At 45.1% G+C, this 20328-nt stretch overlaps 1 protein-coding gene across 1 annotated transcript; it reads right to left on the bottom strand.

Moving 5' to 3' along the window:
* Positions 1-14280: 14280 nt before the first annotated feature.
* LOC136549555 (protein ALTERED PHOSPHATE STARVATION RESPONSE 1-like) lies at positions 14281-18830 on the bottom strand. The gene is made up of 4 exons (XM_066540864.1): positions 17546-18830; positions 16708-16883; positions 16033-16256; positions 14281-15284 (listed from the first exon to the last, which is right to left on the bottom strand). The coding sequence occupies exons 1-4, from the start codon at positions 18600-18602 to the stop codon at positions 14504-14506; spliced, it is 2238 nt and encodes a 745-aa protein (XP_066396961.1). The 5' UTR covers positions 18603-18830; the 3' UTR covers positions 14281-14503.
* Positions 18831-20328: the final 1498 nt, after the last annotated feature.

The following is a 20328-nucleotide window of genomic DNA, read 5'->3' as shown; positions in this document are numbered from 1 at the left end:
CCAATCCGGATCTTTTAGAGCTTCTTCTACCTTGGTAGTCTCATAGCAAGAGACAAAAGAGTGATGAGCAATAAATGAGGTAAGTTTTTGAGATCGAGTCATCACCCCCTTTGTTGGACTCCCTATGATGAGATCTTGTGGATGATCTTGTAGGAGAGGTGTATTTCTTCTATTGACCACTTGAGGAGGAGGTTGTGGAGCATCAACATCTTGTGCTTGTACCACCATTTGCTCATGGGAGATATGAGTATCTTCATTTTCTACTCTCCCAACTTTTTCACCATCTTGTGGTACATTTGATAAAGAGGGTTGGTTAATGACTTGTACATCATCTTCATCATCTTTTGGCTTGATGTCTCCCACCGGAATATTCTTCATAGCCTCCCTCAATGGTTCATCACCTACATCATCAAGATTCTCATGTGCTCCTTGGGAGCCGTTAGATTCATCAAATTCTACATCATATGTTTCTTCAACCAAGCCGGTGGCATGATTAAATACTCTATATGCTTTGGACTTCAATGAGTAACCAACAAGAAAACCTATATCACAACGCCTTTGAAACTTCCCTAGGTGTTGCCGCTTCTTGTAGATGTAGCACTTGCAACCAAACACCCTAAAGAAGGAGACATCCGGCTTCTTCCCATTGAGCAACTCATATGGTGTCTTGACAAGGAACTTTTGAAGAAATAGGCGGTTGGATGCATAACATGCGGTGTTGATTGCTTCCGCCCATAGAGCTTCGGGGGTGTTGTACTCATCTAGCATTGTCCTTGCAAGAGTGATCAAAGTCCGGTTCTTCCTCTCAACTACACCATTTTGTTGAGGAGTATAGGTTGCGGAGACTTCATGTTTGATTCCAACTTCATCACAATAAGCTTCTATGTTTGTGTTGTCAAACTCTTTGCCATTGTCACTTCTTATCTTCTTGAGCTTCACTTCAAATTCATTTTGAGCTCTCTTGGCAAACTTCTTGAAACAAGATGCAACTTCGGATTTGTCATGAAGGAAGAACACCCATGTATATCTTGAATAGTCATCCACAATCACAAGACAATAGAGATTTCCTCCCAAACTCTTGTATGTTGTTGGTCCAAATAAATCCATGTGTAGGAGTTCTAGCACTCTTGTGGTTGACATGAAAGCTTTGGTTGGATGAGTGTTCGCAACTTGCTTGCCGGCTTGACATGCACTACAAAGCTTGTCCTTCTCAAACTTCACATCCTTCAATCCTCTCACCAAATCATTCTTCATAAGCTTCCTGAGTGAGCTCATCCCAACATGAGCAAGCCTTCTATGCCATAGCCACCCAAGTTTTGTTTTGGTGAATAGGCAAGTCTTCAAGTTTGCATCTTCGGAGGTAAAGTCAACTAGATATAAATTGTTGTATCTAAATCCATTAAATATCACTTGATTGTCATCTACCTTAGATACAACCACCTCCTTCTCGGTGAACAAGCATTGGAAGCCAAGATCACACAATTGTCCAACGGATAGCAAGTTGAAACTCAATGAAGCAACATAGAGCACATTGGAGATGGAATGATCATTTGATATTGCCACTTTGCCCAATCCTTTGACCTTGCCCTTTGAATTATCTCCAAATGTTATTTTCTCTTGTCCATCTACCTCTTCATCTAGTGAGGTGAACATATGAGGATCACCGGTCATATGTTGAGTGCAACCACTATCAATAACCCAATGACTTCCACCGGTCTTGTAGTTCACCTACACACAAGAGATTCAAGCTTTAGGGATCCAAGCTTGTTGAGGGCCCTTCACCTTCTCAACAAGTGACTTAGCCACCCAAATTTTCTTAGGCCTACTCTTATTGGGGGGACCTAAGAACATGACTTTCATCTTTCCACTCGAATCTTTTCTAAGCATGTAGTGAGCATTGAAAGCAAAGGGTCTAGCATGCTTGGGCAAGGGTTGTGGTGGTGGAGTTTGACACTCATGAGCAAAGTGGCCTTCTTGTCCACACTCAAAACATCTCTTTGGCTTTAGCTTTGGCTTTGATTGTTGGTGTTGAGCTTGAGCCTTCTTCTTCTCTACATTTGCCATATATCCAATGCCACTTCTATCCATCTTCATGACGGTATTCATGAGTAGCTCACTTTGGAGATGCTTGCCTCTAGCAAACTTGCTCAATCCCACCTTGAGATGCTCTTTCTCCATCTTGAGCTTCTTGTTCTCTTCCTTGAGAATATCATTGTTCTTCTCCTCCTTGAGTTTCTTGATCTCTTCTTTTAACTTCTCATTCTCAAGGATCACCTCTTTGTCATGATCAAGAGTTTCTAGCACAATGGTGTTGTGACTTTTCATCTCTTCAAGATCTTTCATGAGCTTCTCATTGTTACTCTTGAGCTTGACATACTCATCATAGTCATTGCACTCAACCACTTGCTTGCCCTTGCTACTAGATCCATGCTCAATGCTTTCATCAATTAAATCATCACATGAGGTAGCTATATCAATCTTAACAACATGGTTAGTAGCATCATGTGGCTCATTTGGTAAGAATTCTTGGGCAATAATAAGGGTATCATAATTGATCTTTAGAGTTGTATATTCATCTTTTAGCTTATTGTGACTAGTGATAAGCTCATTGTGCACCCACTCAAGTTTATCATTTTTATCTTTAAGCTCTTTCTTAGAAGATTTGAGCTCCTTGAGTTTGGATGATATAGAATCATTTGTTTCTTTGAGCTCATCATTAGCCTTTTCTAATGTATCACACTTAGCTAAGAGTGAATCATTTTTAGCATCAAGTTTTTCATTTGTAGCTCTACTTTTTCTAATGATCTTAGTATATTTTCTTAGTATTTTGACAAGATCATCATATGTAGGTGAGTCATCATCATTGCTATCACTATCATCATCACTAGCATGTTCATCATCACTACTATCATCACTCTTAGTTACCTTGCGTTCACCTTTGGCCATAAGGCATAGGTGTGTAGAGGATGATGGCGATGGTGGCGGTGAAGATGCAAGATCAATAGCAATGGCGGCCACCTTTTCATCGTCACTATCATCATCGGATGATCCACTTGATGAGTCAATGTCCGTGAGCCAATCACCGACAATATAGGCCTTGCCACTCTTCTTCTTCTTGTAGAACTCCCTCTTTTTGCCATCTCTCTTCTTGTATGGCTTGTTCTTCTTCTTTTCATCTTCATCACTTGAATCATCTTTCTTGCCCTTGTTCTTGAACTTGTCTTTCTTGGGCTTTGTGCATTGATGAGCTAGATGACCAAGTTTGCCACAATTGTGGCAATCCATCTTGGAGATTGGCTTTCTTCTTGAGCTAGTGAAGAACTTCTTCTTGCCATCAAACTTGATGCCACTCTTGTTTAGCCTTTTTAGCATCTTGGTGGTCTTCTTCATCATGAGGGCAAGGCTTTCTTCATCATCTTCATCACTTGAGCTCTCATACTCAAGTCTTGCTTTGCCCTTGTCTTGGCTAGCTTTGAATGCTAAGTCCTTCTCTTTCTTCTTTGTAGAGGATGAGCCATCTTGTGGTGTGATGTGCATGTACATCTCATGAGCATTGATCTTTCCCAAGATTTGTGTCGGTGTAGTGGCGGAAAGATCACCTTGATGTAGCACGGTCACAATGTGCCCATATTTGTCAATGGGGAGGACACTCAAGATTTTTCTCACAACGTCGGATGGTGACATTTGAGTGAGTCCAAGCCCATTGACTTCCTCTACAAGAATATTTAATCGAGAATACATCTCATTAGCACTTTCTTTGGGAAACATCTCAAAAGAATTTAGCTTTTTAATCACAAGATGATAGCGTTCCTCACGCTCACTCTTGGTTCCCTCATGGAGTGCACAAACGTCCGACCATAGTGCATGGGCGTCTTTGTGGTTCCTTACACGATTAAACACATCTTTGCAAAGGCCTCTAAAGATGGTGTTGCGAGCCTTTGCATTCCATTTTTCATAATTCACTTCATCGCCTTGAAGTTGTGCGGCATTCCTAGGTGCTGGGAACCCTTGAGAGGCGGCTTTAAGAATTCCAACATCTAGAGCTTCTAAGTAAGCCTCCATGCGGATTTTCCAATATGGAAAATCATCTCCCTCAAAGATAGGAGGAGGTCCATCCCTGTGAGACATCTTGCTCTAAGCGATTAAGCTTAAAAACGTGAGCACGAGGCTCTGATACCAATTGAAAGGATCAAGATGCCCAAGAGGGGGGTGAATTGGGCTAATTCTAAATTCTCTTGCAATAATCAAATCCTACGGATAGCCCGATTAACCCCTTGTGCCTAGAAAAGTGTTTATATCAAACTAATGCACAACAACCTCGCAACCTAAGTTCCAAACTTACTCTAGCAAGCAATTCTATGGATGTAAAAACAAGTATTGAATTGCTCAAAGTAAATGCTCAAAGTAAGTGCTCAAAGTAAATAGAGAGAGAAAGGAACACGGCGATGTTTTGCCGAGGTATCGGAGAGTCGCCACTCCCCACTAGTCCTCGTTGGAGCACCCACGCAAGGGTGTAGCTCCCCCTTGATCCATGCAAGGATCAAGTGCTCTCTACGTGTTGATTCTTCGACACTCCGTCGCGGCGAATCACCCAAAGCCTCTCACAACTTGAGTTGGGTCACCCACAAGCTCCGCCGGGTGAACACCAAACTCCCAATCACCACCAAGCCGTCTAGGTGATGGCGATCACCAAGAGTAACAAGCACGAACTCTCACTTGACCACGCGAAGCCTAATGAGAAGATGGATGCACACTTTGCTACTCTTGATTTGCTAGTGAGGCTACTCTCTTGGATTCTCAAATCACAAACACCTCACTAGGACCTTGCTCTTCTTGGCACTCACAAACGTGTTTCTCAGCTGTTGGAATGAGCAAAAGATACTCCACTCACGAGTGGAGCTTCTATTTATAAGCCAGCCTGAAAAACGAACCGTTATGAGCTTCTGCGGGACGACCGGACGCTCCGATCGCTATGACCGGACGCTCCGGTTAGTTCAACCCGTGAACAGTTTTCAAGTGATGACCGGACGCTGTCAGGGTCCGGTCAGTACCGACCGGACGCGTCCGGTCGCTCTTGGATGCTTACTATAAACGACCGGACGCTGGATACTCAGGGTCTGGTCACACTGACCGGACGCGTCCGGTCACTCTTTCCCAAGTCTGGACCCTTACTGGAGTCGACCGGACGCTGGCCCTCAGCGTCCGGTCACATGACCTCCCAGCGTCCGGTCACACCAGACTTGATCCCCTTGGTCAAATGAACTGACCGGACCCTGCGGCCAGCGTCCGGTCGCACCGGAGCCAGCGTCCGGTCAGTGTTTGACCCTCCATTCACTTCCAACTTCCGAACATATGTGAATGAAGTTTGCTCCAAAAGATCTTAGGCATTCATAGGAGCTACCTAGAGCTAGTTTTAACAAGTGTGCAGCACACCTAACTCACTAGACTTAACTAGGTCAAGCTACCCGTTCATACCCCCCTTCATAGTACGGCCAAAGGAAAAACAAAGTCCTAAACTACTCTAAGTGTCTCTCCAACTCCAATTGACACTTAGAACTAGTTATCCTTAACCTTGTCGTCCATCCTTTGAAAACCGAAACGATTTCCATCGTAGGGGCATGACAACCTCGATTGCCCAATCGATCTCCATTACCATGACCTAACTTAATTGCCTCTGCAAAACACACGTTAGTCATAGTAATCTTGTATTGACATTAATCACCGAAATCCAACTAGGGGCCTAGATGCTTTCAGAAATTATCCATCTTAATTGAGAAGCTGAGAAAAGAACACATGAGTGCCACATGTGCGCGCACACGCCGCCGCCGTCGCCGGTCGGGCCGGGCCGGGCCGTGGGCGTGGCAGGCACGCAAGCAGGCGGCAAGCGGACGGGCGGGCTTGGCCAGGTTTTGCCACTTAATACACATAATTACGGGAGTTTCTCTCTCTTTTATGATGGAGGCGAGTTGATTGCGCCAGTTACTGTCTCTTCGTGTCTCCGTCTCCTGAGTTCCTCGGCTGGCTTTCTCCCTCCCCGCCGCAGGCATAAAAATAGAAGTCCCCCATCAGTCCAATCTCTCATTTGCTTCCGAGAGACCACATCTCAGCTGCGTGCACGGAGGAACGAAAGAGCAGGTGCCTCTAGAACCCTCGTCCGCCTGTGAACCTTGCACGGGGTGTGTGGCGATTAGGTTTTTGGGAAGCAATTTCGTGACTGCTCATCCACTTAGCATACGTCTTCTTCTTGGTGATCGCTCATGGAACAACAAAGTGTCTTCTTCCTGGTGACCGTTCATGGGACTACACTGCGAACACTTTCCTGCATCGACTGTGATCCATGACTTCGAGCAATGCACTATATCTGGTGTGAATGGAGCCTCCGATGCTCTCGGCATGGGACCCTCCACTGGGTACACTCTTAACTCTCTGATTACCGTACTTTGCGTACTTACTGTATCGATCGATATGTCATACTTGTATGATGTAGTGTTTGTTAGTGATATACACATACACATATATGTCGTCATGAACCTGCTGATGTTTTATTTCTAGATTAAATTGACCATGAAAATGCCTAATTATCTAACAATCCAAAAACCTAATGTTAGGTAATTTTCTGTCAATGGTTTTGCTGGTTTGAAGCCAAATAATTTTGATGGCAAGAATTTCATGATATGACGTGCCAAGATGGTGTTGTGGTTGACTGCTATGAACTGCTATCACACCGCACAGGGGAAGCCTGAATAATTTACTCCTGAGGAGGAGCAAAAGTTCTTGGCTGCCGATAACCGGTTTTGAGGCGTTGTGATTAGTGCACTTCATAGTAAGTTTGAGAAAAACTACATATCTTGCACATCAGGCAAAGAATTATGGGATACTCTTGAGGCAAAGTTTGTAGTTTCTGATGTTGGTAGTGAGCTGTATCTTATGGAGCAGCTATATGACTATAAAATGGTTGAAAATCATTCTGTAGTGGAACAGACTCATGAGATACAGGCGCTAGCAAAGGAACTAGAATATTTTCCATGTTTGTTGCCTAACAAGTTTGTGGCCGGTGGTATAATCGCTAAGCTGCCACCTTCTTGGAGGGATTTTGCTTTTTCTCTAAAACACAAGAGACAAGAGTTTAGCGTGGCTGAGCTTATTGGATCTCTTGATGTTGAGGAGAGGGCGAGAGTAAAAGACAACCGTGGAAAAGGAGTTGAGTCTTCCGCTGCCAATATGGTGCAGAAGAAAAAACTCATTTGCATCCTATAATAAAAAGAAGAACATGCAAGAGAACAACAATACAAAGCCTAAGCAAATTGCTCAGTTTAAGAAGAAGAAAAACAACAAAAAAGGTGGAGGTTGTTTTGTTTGTGGGAGTGATGAGCATTGGGCAAGTGCGTGCCCAGACCGCAAATATAAGCAAGAAAAGAAATCAGCAAACATAGTGATTAGCGAGAATGGAGGAGGAACACCTGGGTATGGTAATTCTTTACCTTTTGTTTTTTTAGTTTGTCTTTCACCTAAGTGGTGGATGGATAGCGGTGCTAATATTCATGTGTGTGCTAATATTTCTTTGTTTACTTTCTATCAGGCCAGCGGGACTAGAGCCTTGCTGATGGAAAACGGTTCTTATGCGCGTGTTCTTGGTGTTGGTACGGTCGTTCTGAAGTTTACTTCGGGAAAGACGGTGCTATTAAAAAACGTGTAGCATGTCCCCTCCATCAAGAAGAATCTTGTTAGGGGTTCTCAAATGTGTCGTGATGGCTTTAAAATTGTGTTTGAGTCCAATTAGTGTGTTGTGTCAAGACATGGAACATTTGTTGGAAAAGGTTATGATTGCGGAGGCTTGTTCCACTTATCTTTGCTTGATGATGTGTGTAATAAAGTAGTGATCAATGTTAATGTTTCGGATGAGTTGAATATATGGCATTCACGACTTTGTCACATTAATTTTAGCTGTCTCACGCAACTTGCAAATTTGAATTTAATCCTGAAATTTAACTTAGTCGAAGATTCTAAGTGCCAAATGTGTGTGCAATCGAAGCAACCGTGCAAGCCTCACAAGGCTGCTGAGGAGAGGAACTTGGCACCATTAGATCTCATTCAGTCTGATTTATGTGAAATGAATGGTGAGTTGACTAAAGACGTTAAACGATACTTCATGACATTTATAGATGATTGTATTAGATTTTGCTACGTGTATTTATTGAAAACTAAAGATGAAGCGTTGCATTATTTTAAAGTCTATAAAGCTGAGGTAGAAAATCAACTTGAGAAGAAAATCAAACGTTTGCGATCTGATCGCGGGGGAGAATATTTCTCAAATAAATTTTCTAAGTTTTGCGCGGTGCATGGAATTATTCATGAGAGGACGCCACCATACTCACCACAGTCCAATGGGATTGCAGAGAGAAAGAACCACACTCTAACTGATTTGGTTAATGCCATGTTAGAGACTGCGGGACTATCTAAGGATTGGTGGGGTGAGGCTATATTGACAGCGTGTCATGTCCTGAATAGGGTGCCCACAAAGAACAAAGAAATTACACCATTCAAGGAATGGAAGAAGAAGAGATTAAATCTCTCTTACCTACGAACTTGGGGTTGTTTGGCAAAGGTGAATGTGCCAATAAATAAAAAGCGAAAGCTTGGACTAAAGACTGTTGATTGTGTTTTTCTTGGTTATGCTATTCATAGCATGGGTTATAGATTTTTGATTATACATTCTAGTGTTCCTGAGATGGCTGTTGATACAATCATGGAATCTAGAGATGCTACATTTTTTAGAATGAATTTTCCATGAAAAATGCACCTAGCACGACTGGTCATGAATTTATAATTCCCCATGAGCATGAAATTTTTACTTTGATAGAACAAATTGAGGAACCCTATATGCAAAATTCTGAGGAGGATGAAACTATAGTCACTAGAAAAAGTAAGAGATAGAGGACTGTAAAGTCTTTTGTTGATGACTATATTGTGTACCTTGTGGATGGCATACCAACGATCATTGAAGAGGCATATTCCTCTCCTGATGCTGACTTATAGAAGAAAGCAGTACGGAGTGAGATGGATTCTATTATGTCTAATGGAACTTGGGAAATAGTTGATCATCCTTATGGGTGCAAGCCTATAGGGTGCAAATGGGTGTTCAAGAAAAAGCTTAGGCCTGATGGTACTATCGAGAGGTACAAGGCAAAACTTGTGGCCAAAGGTTATACTCAAAAGGAAGGTGAGGATTTCTTTGATACTTATTCACCGGTTGCCCGATTGACTACAATTCGAGTTTTGCTTTCCCTGGCAGTCTCTTATGGTCTTATCGTTCATCAAATGGACATTGAGACAGCTTTTCTAAACGAAGAGTTAGAGGATGAGATCTATATGGATCAGCTGGATGGGTTTATAGCAAATGGTCAAGAAGGCAAGGTGTGTAAATTATTAAAGTCATTATATGTCCTAAAACAAGCTCCCAAGCAGTCGAATGAGAAGTTCGACAGAACTCTAACATCTGCTGGCTTTGTTGTGAATGAAGCTAACAAATATGTGTACTATCGGTATGGTGGGGGTGAAGGAGTTATTTTGTGCTTATATGTTGATGACATACTGATCTTTGGATCTAGCCTCAAAGTGATTGAGGAGGTGAAGGAATTTTTATCTAATAATTTTGAAATGAAAGATTTGGAAGAGGCTGATGTTATTCTTAATATCAAGCTTTTGAGAGAAGGTGATGGTGGGGTAACTCTGTTACAATCCCACTATGTGAAAAAGGTGCTGAGTCTCTTTGGGTTTAGTGACTGTGAACATGCTCCTACACCTTATGATCCTAGTGTGCTATTGAGGAAAAATCAAAGAATAGTAAGGGATCAATTGAGATATTCCTAGATCATTGATTCGTTCATGTATCTTGCTAGTGCAACAAGACCTGACATCTCATTTGTTGTGTGCAAGTTGAGCCGGTTTGTGTCAAACCCGGGAGATGATCACTGGTGTGCTCTTAAAAGAGTGATGCGCTATCTAAAAGGCACTATGAGCTATGGTATTCGTTATACCGGACACCCGAAGGTGTTGGAAGGCTATTGTGATGCCAACTGGATCTCTAATGCTGATAAGCTTTATGCCACAAGTAGATATGTGTTTTCACTTGAAGGTGGTGATGTTTCCTAGAAGTCTTGCAAGTAGACTATCTTAACAAAGTCTACAATGGAAGCTGAACTCACAGCATTAGACACCGCAGGCTCTGAGGCCGAGTGGCTTCGTGATCTCCTTATGGATTTACCGGTTGTTGAAAAACCCATACCGACTATTTCTATGAACTGCGATAACCAGATTGTGATTACGAAGGTTAACAGTTCTAAGGATAACATGAAGTCCACAAGGCATGTTAAGAGACGACTAAAATCTATCAAAAAATTGAGAAACTCCGGAGTAACAACGTTGGACTATGTTCACATGTCTAACAAACTGGTAGATCAATTCACTAAAGGTCTATCACGCAATGTGATAGAAAGTGCATCGAGAGAGATGGGTTTGAGACCGACATGGAATTTACTATAGTGGTAACATGTTCTATGTGATCGGAGATCCCGTGAAGTAGGATGGTGAAACAAGCTAGTAGTAAATTATGAGGAAAGATCATTTGGAAGACTCATTTCTGATGCATATCTTTCCTTTCTGTAAGACAGGTTGGTTTTTACCTTAATGTGTTCCAAGTGGCTTGTTAAAGTAAAGATGTTGTCCTACAGAACATCTTTTGAGGAACACACCTATATGAGTCAGACTGCTGGTCACAGTCTATGAGATTTTGGTGATCTCTAAATACTCATAAAAAGGCACTGGAGTATGACTTATATGTTTTAAATAGAGGGGATGCCTTTTGCAGCCTAGTATCAGCTAAGGACTTTAGTGACATTCACCTCACACAAAACTGTCAATTCAAGACTTAGTCCATTGTTCAGTTGTGACTGAGTGAAACTATTGCTCTAGATGGATTTCCAACTTAACAGTCTCCATCGAAACACTGGTATATAAAAGAAATATGGTTCTGAGACTACTTTGTTACAAACCCTAGAGTTTGGTGGAGATTGTTAGATATATTATGGGCTTGGCCCATATAATATTTAATAAATCAAATAAAACTCTATGGTCCGTAACATTAAGCGTTGTATGGTTTAATACCGTATGGGATTTTGACTGAACGTTGACTCAACTTATTTGGTTGGAAATTATCCATCTTAATTGAGAAGCTGAGAAAATGACACATGAGTGCCACACACGCGCGCACCGTGGGCGTGGGCATGGGCGTGGGCCGGGCCGAGGCCGTGGGCATGGCGTGGCAGGCAGGAGGCGAGCGGACGGCCGAGTGTGGCCAGGTTTTGCCACTGAATCCACATAATTACGGGAGTTTCTCTCTCTTTTATGATGGAGGTGAGTTGATTGCGTCAGTTACCGTCTCTTCGTGTCTCCGTCTCCTGAATTCCTCGGCTGGCTTTCTCCCTCCCCACCGCAGGCATAAAAATAGATGTCCTCCGTCAGTCCAATCTCCCCTTCGCTTCCGAGAGACCACATCTCAGCCGCGCGCACGAAGCAACGGGAGAGCAGGTGCCTCTGGAACCGTCGTCCGCCTACGAACCTTGCACGGGTTGTGCGGCGATTAGGTTTTTGGGGAGCGATTCTGCGACTGCTCGTCCACGTAGCTGACGTCTTCTTCCTAGTGATCGCTCGCGGAACAGCAAAGTGTCTTCTTCCTGGTGACCGTTCGTGGGACTGCACTGCGAACACTTTCCTGCATCGACTGTGGTCCACGACTTCGAGCAACGTACTATGTCTGGTGTGAATGGAGCCTCCGATGCCCTCGGCATGGGACCCTCCGCTGGGTACGCTCTTAACTCTCTTATTACTGTACTTTGCGTATTTACGGTATCGATCGATATGTCATACTTGCATGCTGTAGCGTTTGTTAGTGATATACACATACACATATATATCGTTACGAACCCGTTGATGTTTTATTTCTAGATTAAATTGACCATGAAAATGCCTAATTATCTAACAAAATATGTTGCAATGCGCGTGAGAAGCTGAGGGAGCGCGAGCGGTCCCCTCATGCGGTCTGGTGGCGCGGGCGATGTGGACAGTGAGGGCCTCATGGAATGCAGGCGCGAGCGTGGAGTGCTGGCACAAGAGCGGGAAATAGAGTGCAGCTTGAGCATCCGTATGCGGGCGCTGGACGTCCGAGCCCTAGCACTTGCCTAAAAATGTGGTCAGGTACATTTTTTTTGGACGAAGAGGTCAGGTACAAACATGTCAGCTAATAGAGCTGCTAACTGTTAATTAGGTTCCAACTAATGTTAACTCATTAGCTAACCAAGCACAGCTAATATTATCAATATGGACAGCATCAGATTCTCGGTATATTACTAGTCTAATAATCATCACCATATTTAGGGGTGTTTGGACCAGGGGGGCTAATAATTAGCCTCTGATTTTGAATACCAATTAGAAAAGGCTAAACACGAGCCAATTCTAGGCTAATAAGAACTAGGTGGTTAGAGTCCATTATCACTTATTAGCCGATAACTAGCCCATATTTAATTTATTTTAGGATTAAGTCCACTTTTCACCCCTCAACTATTGTGTTGATCTAATTTTAACCCTCAACTACAAAACCATCTAGTACCGGTACCCCAACTGTCAAAATCGTTCACTTTTAGCACCTGGGCGGGGGCAAGGCTGTTTTGACCGACATTGAGCGGTTTTGACCACGCCACGCTAACGTTGACCACCATGTAGGACGCTGGCCTGCATCTCAGCGACATGTGGGGCCCGTGTGTCACCCACTCATTCCCTCCCTCTCCTTCCTCCAGCTCCAGTCAAGCACGGGCGCCTCGCCCTCGCCGCACAGCCGCGTCCTCTCCGCGGTGACGTTCGACCTGACCTTCACCCTGCAAGCCTCGTCGTTCCGCTTCACCGTCTCGCGGTGCTCCAGCGACGATGTCCTCTTTGACACCTCCGCGGCGCTGGTGTTCAAGGACAGGTACCTGCAGCTGACCACGGCGCTGCCGACGGACGACCGGGCGTCGCTGTATGGGCTGGGCGGGCACACCAAGCGCACGTTCCGGCTGCAGCGCAACGACACGTTCATGCTCTGGAACGCCGACATCGCCACCTCCAACGTGGACCTCAACCTCTACGGCTCCTTGACGGTTGGGACGGACATGGTCGTTTCTATCTAAGTTATCCAGATCCCGTGCACTTGCTTGCTTCCGCGCGTGCGCCGTGACCATAGTGTCGCCCTACACCGCCGCCCGCGTCGCGTGCCGCCGCCTAGCACAGCCGCTCGCCACCACCACTCGCGGATCTCGCGCATCGTCGCCATACGCGGACCTCGCTCGGCCCCGCAGAGATCGCCCGCGTCCACCCATCCAGCCCCATAGAGGTCATGGGGAGCTCGCCATCTCGTGCCACCGCCTAGCGGGGAGCTCTTCGTGTCCGCCCGCCCAGCCCCGCGGGGAGCTCTCTGCGTCCGCCCGCCATGGACCTGACTCGCGCGGCCAGCGTGGACCTCGCGCAACCGCCGCGCCCACTCGCCGCTCACGCCACCACATGAGAAGAGAGAATGAAAGGAGCAGCAGCGTGGGCGTCGAGGTCTATGGCATCGATGCCGGGTACCTGGCGGACATACGAACCGCAGCAGCACGATGTTCGGCGCCTTTCTAGCCTTGTCCTCCGCTGTCAACTGCTCGTGAGCTCGCGCCGCCCCTACAAACTTAGCTGCGTTGAGCGACATGCAGGAGTTCGTCGTGCTCCTCGGTGCCGGCCCCACCTCAACCTGTCGCTATGGAGAGGACGCGGCTGTGCGGCGAGGGCGAGGCGCCCGTGCTCAACTGGAGCTGTTGGAGCCGAAGGAAGGAGAGGGAGGGAATGAGTGGGTGACGTGCGGGCCCCACATGTCGCTGAGATGTAGGCCAACGTCCTACGTGGCGGTCAACGCCAGCGTAGCGTGGTCAAAACCGCTCAATGTCGGTCAAAACAGCGGCCCCAGTCTAGGTGCTAAAAGTAAACGGTTTTAACAGTTGAGGTACCGATACTAGATGGTTTTATAGTTAAGGGTTAAAATTAGACCAATACAATAGTTGAGAGATCAAAAGTAGACTTAATCCTTTATTTTAATGTTTAGCTCTAAGATCCAAACATGCCCTTAAAACGCTGAGTTAAAACAAGGATAGTAAGCAAAGCAACCGAATTCCTTGTACTGCTGCAAGATATCAGGATTTGAACCTATGGAAGCTCGTGAAATTTGAAACCAAATCGTAATTTCTTTTCCAACATTATACACTATACCCTACATTGTGCATTTACAACAGCCATAGCTTCTAAAAGAACAAGAGGCAGCCATCTCCTCACCTTTGGAACAACCACAACTCAAAACTGGCATACTAAACAACACGTCGAGCAATCAACATTCAACATGTACATACAAAAGTCACCACAATGAAATATAGAATGCACCCAGAACTCAATCATCCAGCTGATCATTCGTTTGTGCGATCGACCACAAGCCCTTGAAATAACCGGCAGACTGGAGGGAGAAGTCCGACACAGTGCGGAACAGCTCCGGCAGGTTTGACCTGAGAAGATTGAGGGATTTATCCCTTACTACCTTACATTGGGTCTTATAACTATCTTCCAGGTCCTTCAGTGCATTCTCCACTTTATCTACCACGGCTTTCCGTTCAGCTGCTGGATCAGCACGTGCGGGATTGTCGCCATCAGGAATACTTGCTCCCCTGTCCCAATTTTTCTGTGCCCAATCATCGAACTGCCTTCTCTTCTTCTCAAAGTCCCTCCTAGTCTCATCAATTTTCATCCTCAACTTCAGTTCTTCATCCTGGTGAACTAGGATTGTGCTCACAACTTCTGCAAATGTGTGTATAGCCTTTTTCGTTTCATTAACAGGGAGCTTCTCAAGGATATCATGCCAAGCATGCAGCAACCTCTTGATTGGAGGTGTGGTCTCATGTGGCTGTGACGAATTAGGCTTCAGGTTGGAATCAATAGGGATCACATTTAGCTTGATCCAGCTGTAGAGACTTCCTATGTACTCCTTCTGATATGTCATGAACCTGTCAAACTGCACATGCCACTCCTGAACAATCCTCCACAACTGCAAAGTTCGGTCATGGTGTTGCCCACTTGTTTCCCGTGTAGTAACCGAGATATCAGACGCTTTGAGCTCTGTAATGATCCTGAGCTGCGCTTTGTGGTGAGCGTACATGACATCCCACATGTGTGACAATCTGTCAGTGTGAAACAAAATAATTCGTTACTTGCAATATGCAGAAGTGCAACATTCACTTGGTAATCTGGTTCTTCCATTAGATTTAGAAAAATCCCAAAAATGCCAGAGGGACAGGCATAGTTGGCATGGTTTCCATAGTACATAATAGAGTGTTAGACTGATGTTGGGTGACCCAAGTCCTACTTTTCAGTGTCACAACTAGCAGAATATTTCCATAACTAAAATCATGCTGAGAAAATATGTGGAAGGTACACTATGAAAGATGTATAGCACTTCTTCAGATGCTCCCTCCATTTCAAATTACAAGGCTTAATTTGCTTTTTTAGGGCAAGCCTTTCACCAACAATAGTCATACAAATTTTTGAGACACAAAATTGATGTTCTTATATTCGTAATAAAAAACATTTATGACTAATTTTTGCGTCACATGAATGAAGTACCAATAGAGTAATTGTCAATCAAAGCCTTGACCTAACGAAATATAATATGCCTTGTGAAAAAATGGAGGGAATAGTGATTTATGTAAAAGAACATCTTTCTATAATAAAAAAAGATAACAATGTCATTTGATGATATAGATCAAGCTAGCAGGGAATCACTTGTTGTAATCGACTAAACAATGAAAAAAGAAATGAAGGTCCTACATGTAAATAACTAAAACAATGAGATGATAGCTACAAGGAAACCATATAACAAATGGAACAATAGAGGTTGGTGGTTGGTACTTAAAAGTTAAAAGACCTTACCCCTTCACTAGTTCAAGGAGTTTTGGGTAAAGCTGCTGATCTCTTAGGCGGTCAATTTCTGCAACTGTTGACTCCATTGTTTGTAAATCAACTATATATTTTGTGTGCAAGTGACTAACAATGGACTTGGTTTTCTCAATTGATGAAGAACTAATACCACGTTGCTTCTTTTTGTTAAGAACAGCTAGCTTTCGTTGATATGTCACTTTGATAACCTCAAACTCCTGTGCCAAAGGTAAATATGTACCATCAAATGTATGAACAAAACAGGTTAAAGCAATGAAGTACAATGATGAAGCCCGGCACATGGGTAGGAAATGATCATGGACTAGTACAATGGTCCCTGACTTAACAATAATATGACTACAAATGTCCCTGGACCAGTTGAGGAGTGTAATGATGAGAAGGTGACAAACAATTATCAAAGGTAAAATAACTGAGACATTAGTGACACCTTCTTCAATTTTTGTGAAAATGAAACGGCATGTATGCATGGTTCTTGATATCAACGCAGATAAAACTGAAGAGAAAATGTATGAGAAACCAATAAACAACAAAATAAATCATTTTTTTCTTTTTGGTGAAAGAGAACACATTGAAAAATGTGTGCTTCTAAGAGAGAACGATTGAAACAGTTTATGTTCTAAACTACTGAATAAGATCTACATATTTTACCTTCACTTCATGGCATAGTTTTTTCTCCCATGCCAGCAACTTATTGAGCACGGTAGCATGTGTTTCCCATTCATCATCATCCAACTCATTCTTCACATTTTCTGGTTGGGGGATCCCTTTAAATGAGCGATTCCAAGTGATGACTTGCATCACTCTTGTAGAATGATCCACAAATCCTAATAAGACAAAAGACATATGCCATTAACTGAAGTAATATAAACAGATACACCATTCGTATAGACTATTCCACATGCATATAACAACTTTAGCTGTACCCCTCAAAGACAAGCAAGATATAGACTGCTCAACTGAAGTTTAAAAGAAATCATAGAGTGAAGATAATCACCGCCTAAGTGTAGCCCCAACGCCATCTCGGTCCCCAAGAAAACCATACTTAATTTAATAAACATTCCCCTGTGCCTCACTGAACCACATTCCATTAAAAACACAACATCCACCTCAACAAAGGCATAATAGGAACACATAATAGAGCCAGAATACTATCCCTTTTAAATAATTAACAATGCAGTCAAGTAAGGCACTCAAATATTAGACTATCATGTGGAACAGTTGAACTCCTCCAATAAGTATCAAGCAAACCATATGCTATCTATCTTGCACTTCTCCCAAGAATCTTGTGTATCGTGTTTTGAAGTTTATTATGGCTCTATGGTGTATGTACGAGTGTTATGCAATGTTTGTTGAGCATCTTCATCCAAGAAAGAATTTATTAATTATTGAAGAAACTTAAAAAGGATTCGTCTTTCCTGTAATCCAATCGAACAATCGAACTCTAGCTCAGAGGCTGGGAGCAGAGCAGGCATGGAATGGAAGGTACCTCGCTTCTCAGCGAAATTGGAGTGATAATGAAACCTCGCTGCCTCCAACAACTTGGACACCTCGTGCGCGCTCTGGGACGCCTTGAGGAAGTGATCGTCGAGCTTGCGCAGGACGTCGCCCAGCCTCGCCGTCTGCGGCGGCACCATGACGACCCTGCCCTTCTTGCCCTCCGGCTTCCTAGCTGCCTTCTGCGTCGCCGCCCGGCGCGTGACGAGCTCCGCCGCGGGCTTCTTTCCCTCGGCGATCTCCTCGGCAGTCGGCACCGGCTGCGGCTGCTTCGGAGGCTGTTGGTCGGTCTCGGGCGGCGGAGGAGGCGGCGCGGGCATCCTCCGCTCGGCCGCCCACGACGACTCCGCGGCGGCGCTGGCGCTAGGGTCCAGCGTGGGCGGCGGCCCGGGCATGGCGTCGTGGGAGCCGAAGAAGAAGTCGTTCCACGAATCCCCCGCCGCCGTCACCCGCTCGCGGTTCGCCTCCGCGGCGGCAGGGACAGGCGGCGGGGAGCGCGAGGGCGGGGGAACGTTTCCCGGCGGCGGGGGAGGCGGCGGCGGCGGATCGTCGTCCTCCCGGCGCCGCCCCGCGTCGTCCCCGGGAACGTCGCCGCCCTCGCCCTCCTCCTCCTCCATGATGGGCGCCTCCCCGGAGCGGCCCTTCCGGATGGGCTGGATGTCGGGCGCGCTCATGGACCTGTGCAGCGGCGCGACGGGCCCGCCGCCGCCGTCGCCGTCGTCGGCGCCCGGGGGCGGCGGCGGCGGGAGCACGGCGTCGAGCGGGGACGGCAGCGCCTTGACCACCGTGGCCGCCGTCCCCTGTCCGGCGGCGAGCGCGGCCGCGGCGGAGGCGGAGCGCGGCACGACGACGGCGTCGTGGCGGTCGGTCTCGCCCGCGGCGTAGTCGGAGAGCGCGGCGCCGACGTTCTTGAGCGCGGCGGCGTGGCCCGCGTGCGCGCCCGCCAGCGCGTGGCGCGCGTGGACGGCCGCGCTCAGCAGGTGCTTCCGCTCCCGGCACCGCGACACGGCGCCGCCCTCCGCGTCCTCCTTGGACGGCCCGCACCCCATCGGTGGAGGCGGCGCCTGCTCCTCCTCCTATCGCTCACTCTCCCTCTCTCTCTCGCCAGTCGCCAGTTGCAGCGCGCGCGCGTGGACGCTTGGTCGTGGCCCCGGCCGGCGGGGGTTCCTTCGCGCGGGGGGTTTGCGAGGTCGTGCGTGCTGTCGTGTGGTGCGGCCGTGCGGGCGATGGATGGGCGAATGTGGTTTTGATTTGATTTCGACGGGAATCGACTTTCTTTCGGGGTGGAAGGTTGGATGCTTTTGCGCTTTGGAATAAAGCAGGGGGCGCCAAAAGGAAAAGACCCCCGTCCGCCGTGTCGCCGTCGCCCAACCGGCCGGGCCACCGGGCCGGATCGGATCTGTTTTGGTGGTCGTGGAGGTCCACGCCGACAGTCGTCAGACTGTCATTTGCTCTATGATAGTATATGGAATTGAAATTGACTGGTCTAGAAACTTGTGGGATTGAATTTGATTCTTTTTTCCAAAATAAACGAGAGCTGCCGATTAGCGCCACGTTAGGCTTCATTTATAAGTCATACTTTTTCAGCCAATGAATATTATTTTTCTCTCATAATAAATCAACCAACAATATTTTCAGCTATGGTTTATCAGCCAAACGAATAGAGTATAAGAAGAAGGCTCAGAGCATCTCTAAGATTTCCTTAAATCTCTTCCTAATTATTTGTTTTTAGCATTATAAGAAAAAAAATCCTCTTCGATAACTTCTAATCCATTCTCTAATCTTTTAGAACTTAGAAAAAGTCACCCTATTCTACGTAAAGTTACGTGCTTTCGAGTCGCGCATATCTTTTAGAAATTTAGTCGTTGTTCCATCGGATATTTGGACATATGCATGAAATATTAAATATAGACTAATTACGAAACTAAATGTACATATTGAAACTGTGTTGTGAGACGAATTTTTTAAGCCTAATTAGTCCATGATTTGACAATGTGGTGCTATAGTAAACATGTGCTAATAACGGATTAATTAGGCTTAATAAATTCATCTCTTGGATTACTAACGAATTCTGTAATTTATTTTTTATTAGTATACGAACACCTCATACGACACCCCAACGTGACACCTCCTAAACTTTAGTCATCGAATCTAAACACCCTAGGTAAAAAGTACACCTAATAAAAATTAGTGTAAACCGTCAAAATCATAGAGCTGAGAAAGTTTGAGGAAAACTAACTTGAGGTCGAACTTCGTAATTAAAAACTTTTAATTGTATCTCTCTCTTTCCTTAGGCCCTGTTCGGCTTATTTCACATTTAGTTTGTTTTTTTAGTCGAAACAGTATTTTTCTTTCACAATAATTTAGTCATAACCGTATTTTTTAGCCAGTTTAAGTCGAGATTCGGCGAATCCAGCGAGCCTAAAATTCTCGCCGCCAAAGTAGATTATGGCCTTGTTTAGATCCCATCAAAGTTCCAAGTTTTTTCACTCTCTCTCCATCACATCAATTTTTAGCCGCTTGTATGAAGTATTAAATATAGGTAAAAAAAATAACTAATTACATAGTTTAGTTGAAAATCACGAGATGAATTTTTTGAGCCTAGTTGATCCACGATTAGACAATATTTACCAAATAAGACGAAAATAGTACTATTTATCAGGTTGAAAAAAGTTACAATCTAAACGAGGCATATGCCTCAGCTTGGAGACACTAGACAATTCTGGAATAGCGCGTAGCCCTAGACATGTCTACTCGGCAGTCGGCAGACAACCA

The sequence above is a fragment of the Miscanthus floridulus genome, chromosome 4, assembly GCF_019320115.1.
Source record: "Miscanthus floridulus cultivar M001 chromosome 4, ASM1932011v1, whole genome shotgun sequence".
NCBI classification, from domain to species: Eukaryota; Viridiplantae; Streptophyta; class Magnoliopsida; order Poales; family Poaceae; genus Miscanthus; species Miscanthus floridulus.
The sequence above is the reverse complement of the archived record's forward strand: the minus strand, read 5'-3'. Positions and strand labels throughout refer to the sequence as shown.

Coding starts and splice junctions, on each gene's coding strand:
- LOC136549555 (XM_066540864.1), bottom strand. CDS start 18,602: ATGGGGTGCGGGCCGTCCAAGGAGGACGCGGAGGGCGGCGCCGTGTCG. Junction 16,884..17,545: donor CAATTTCGCTGAGAAGCGAG/GTACCTTCCATT, acceptor TTGTCTTATTAG/GATTTGTGGATCATTCTACA. Junction 15,285..16,032: donor CTCCTTGAACTAGTGAAGGG/GTAAGGTCTTTT, acceptor TCACACTGACAG/ATTGTCACACATGTGGGATG.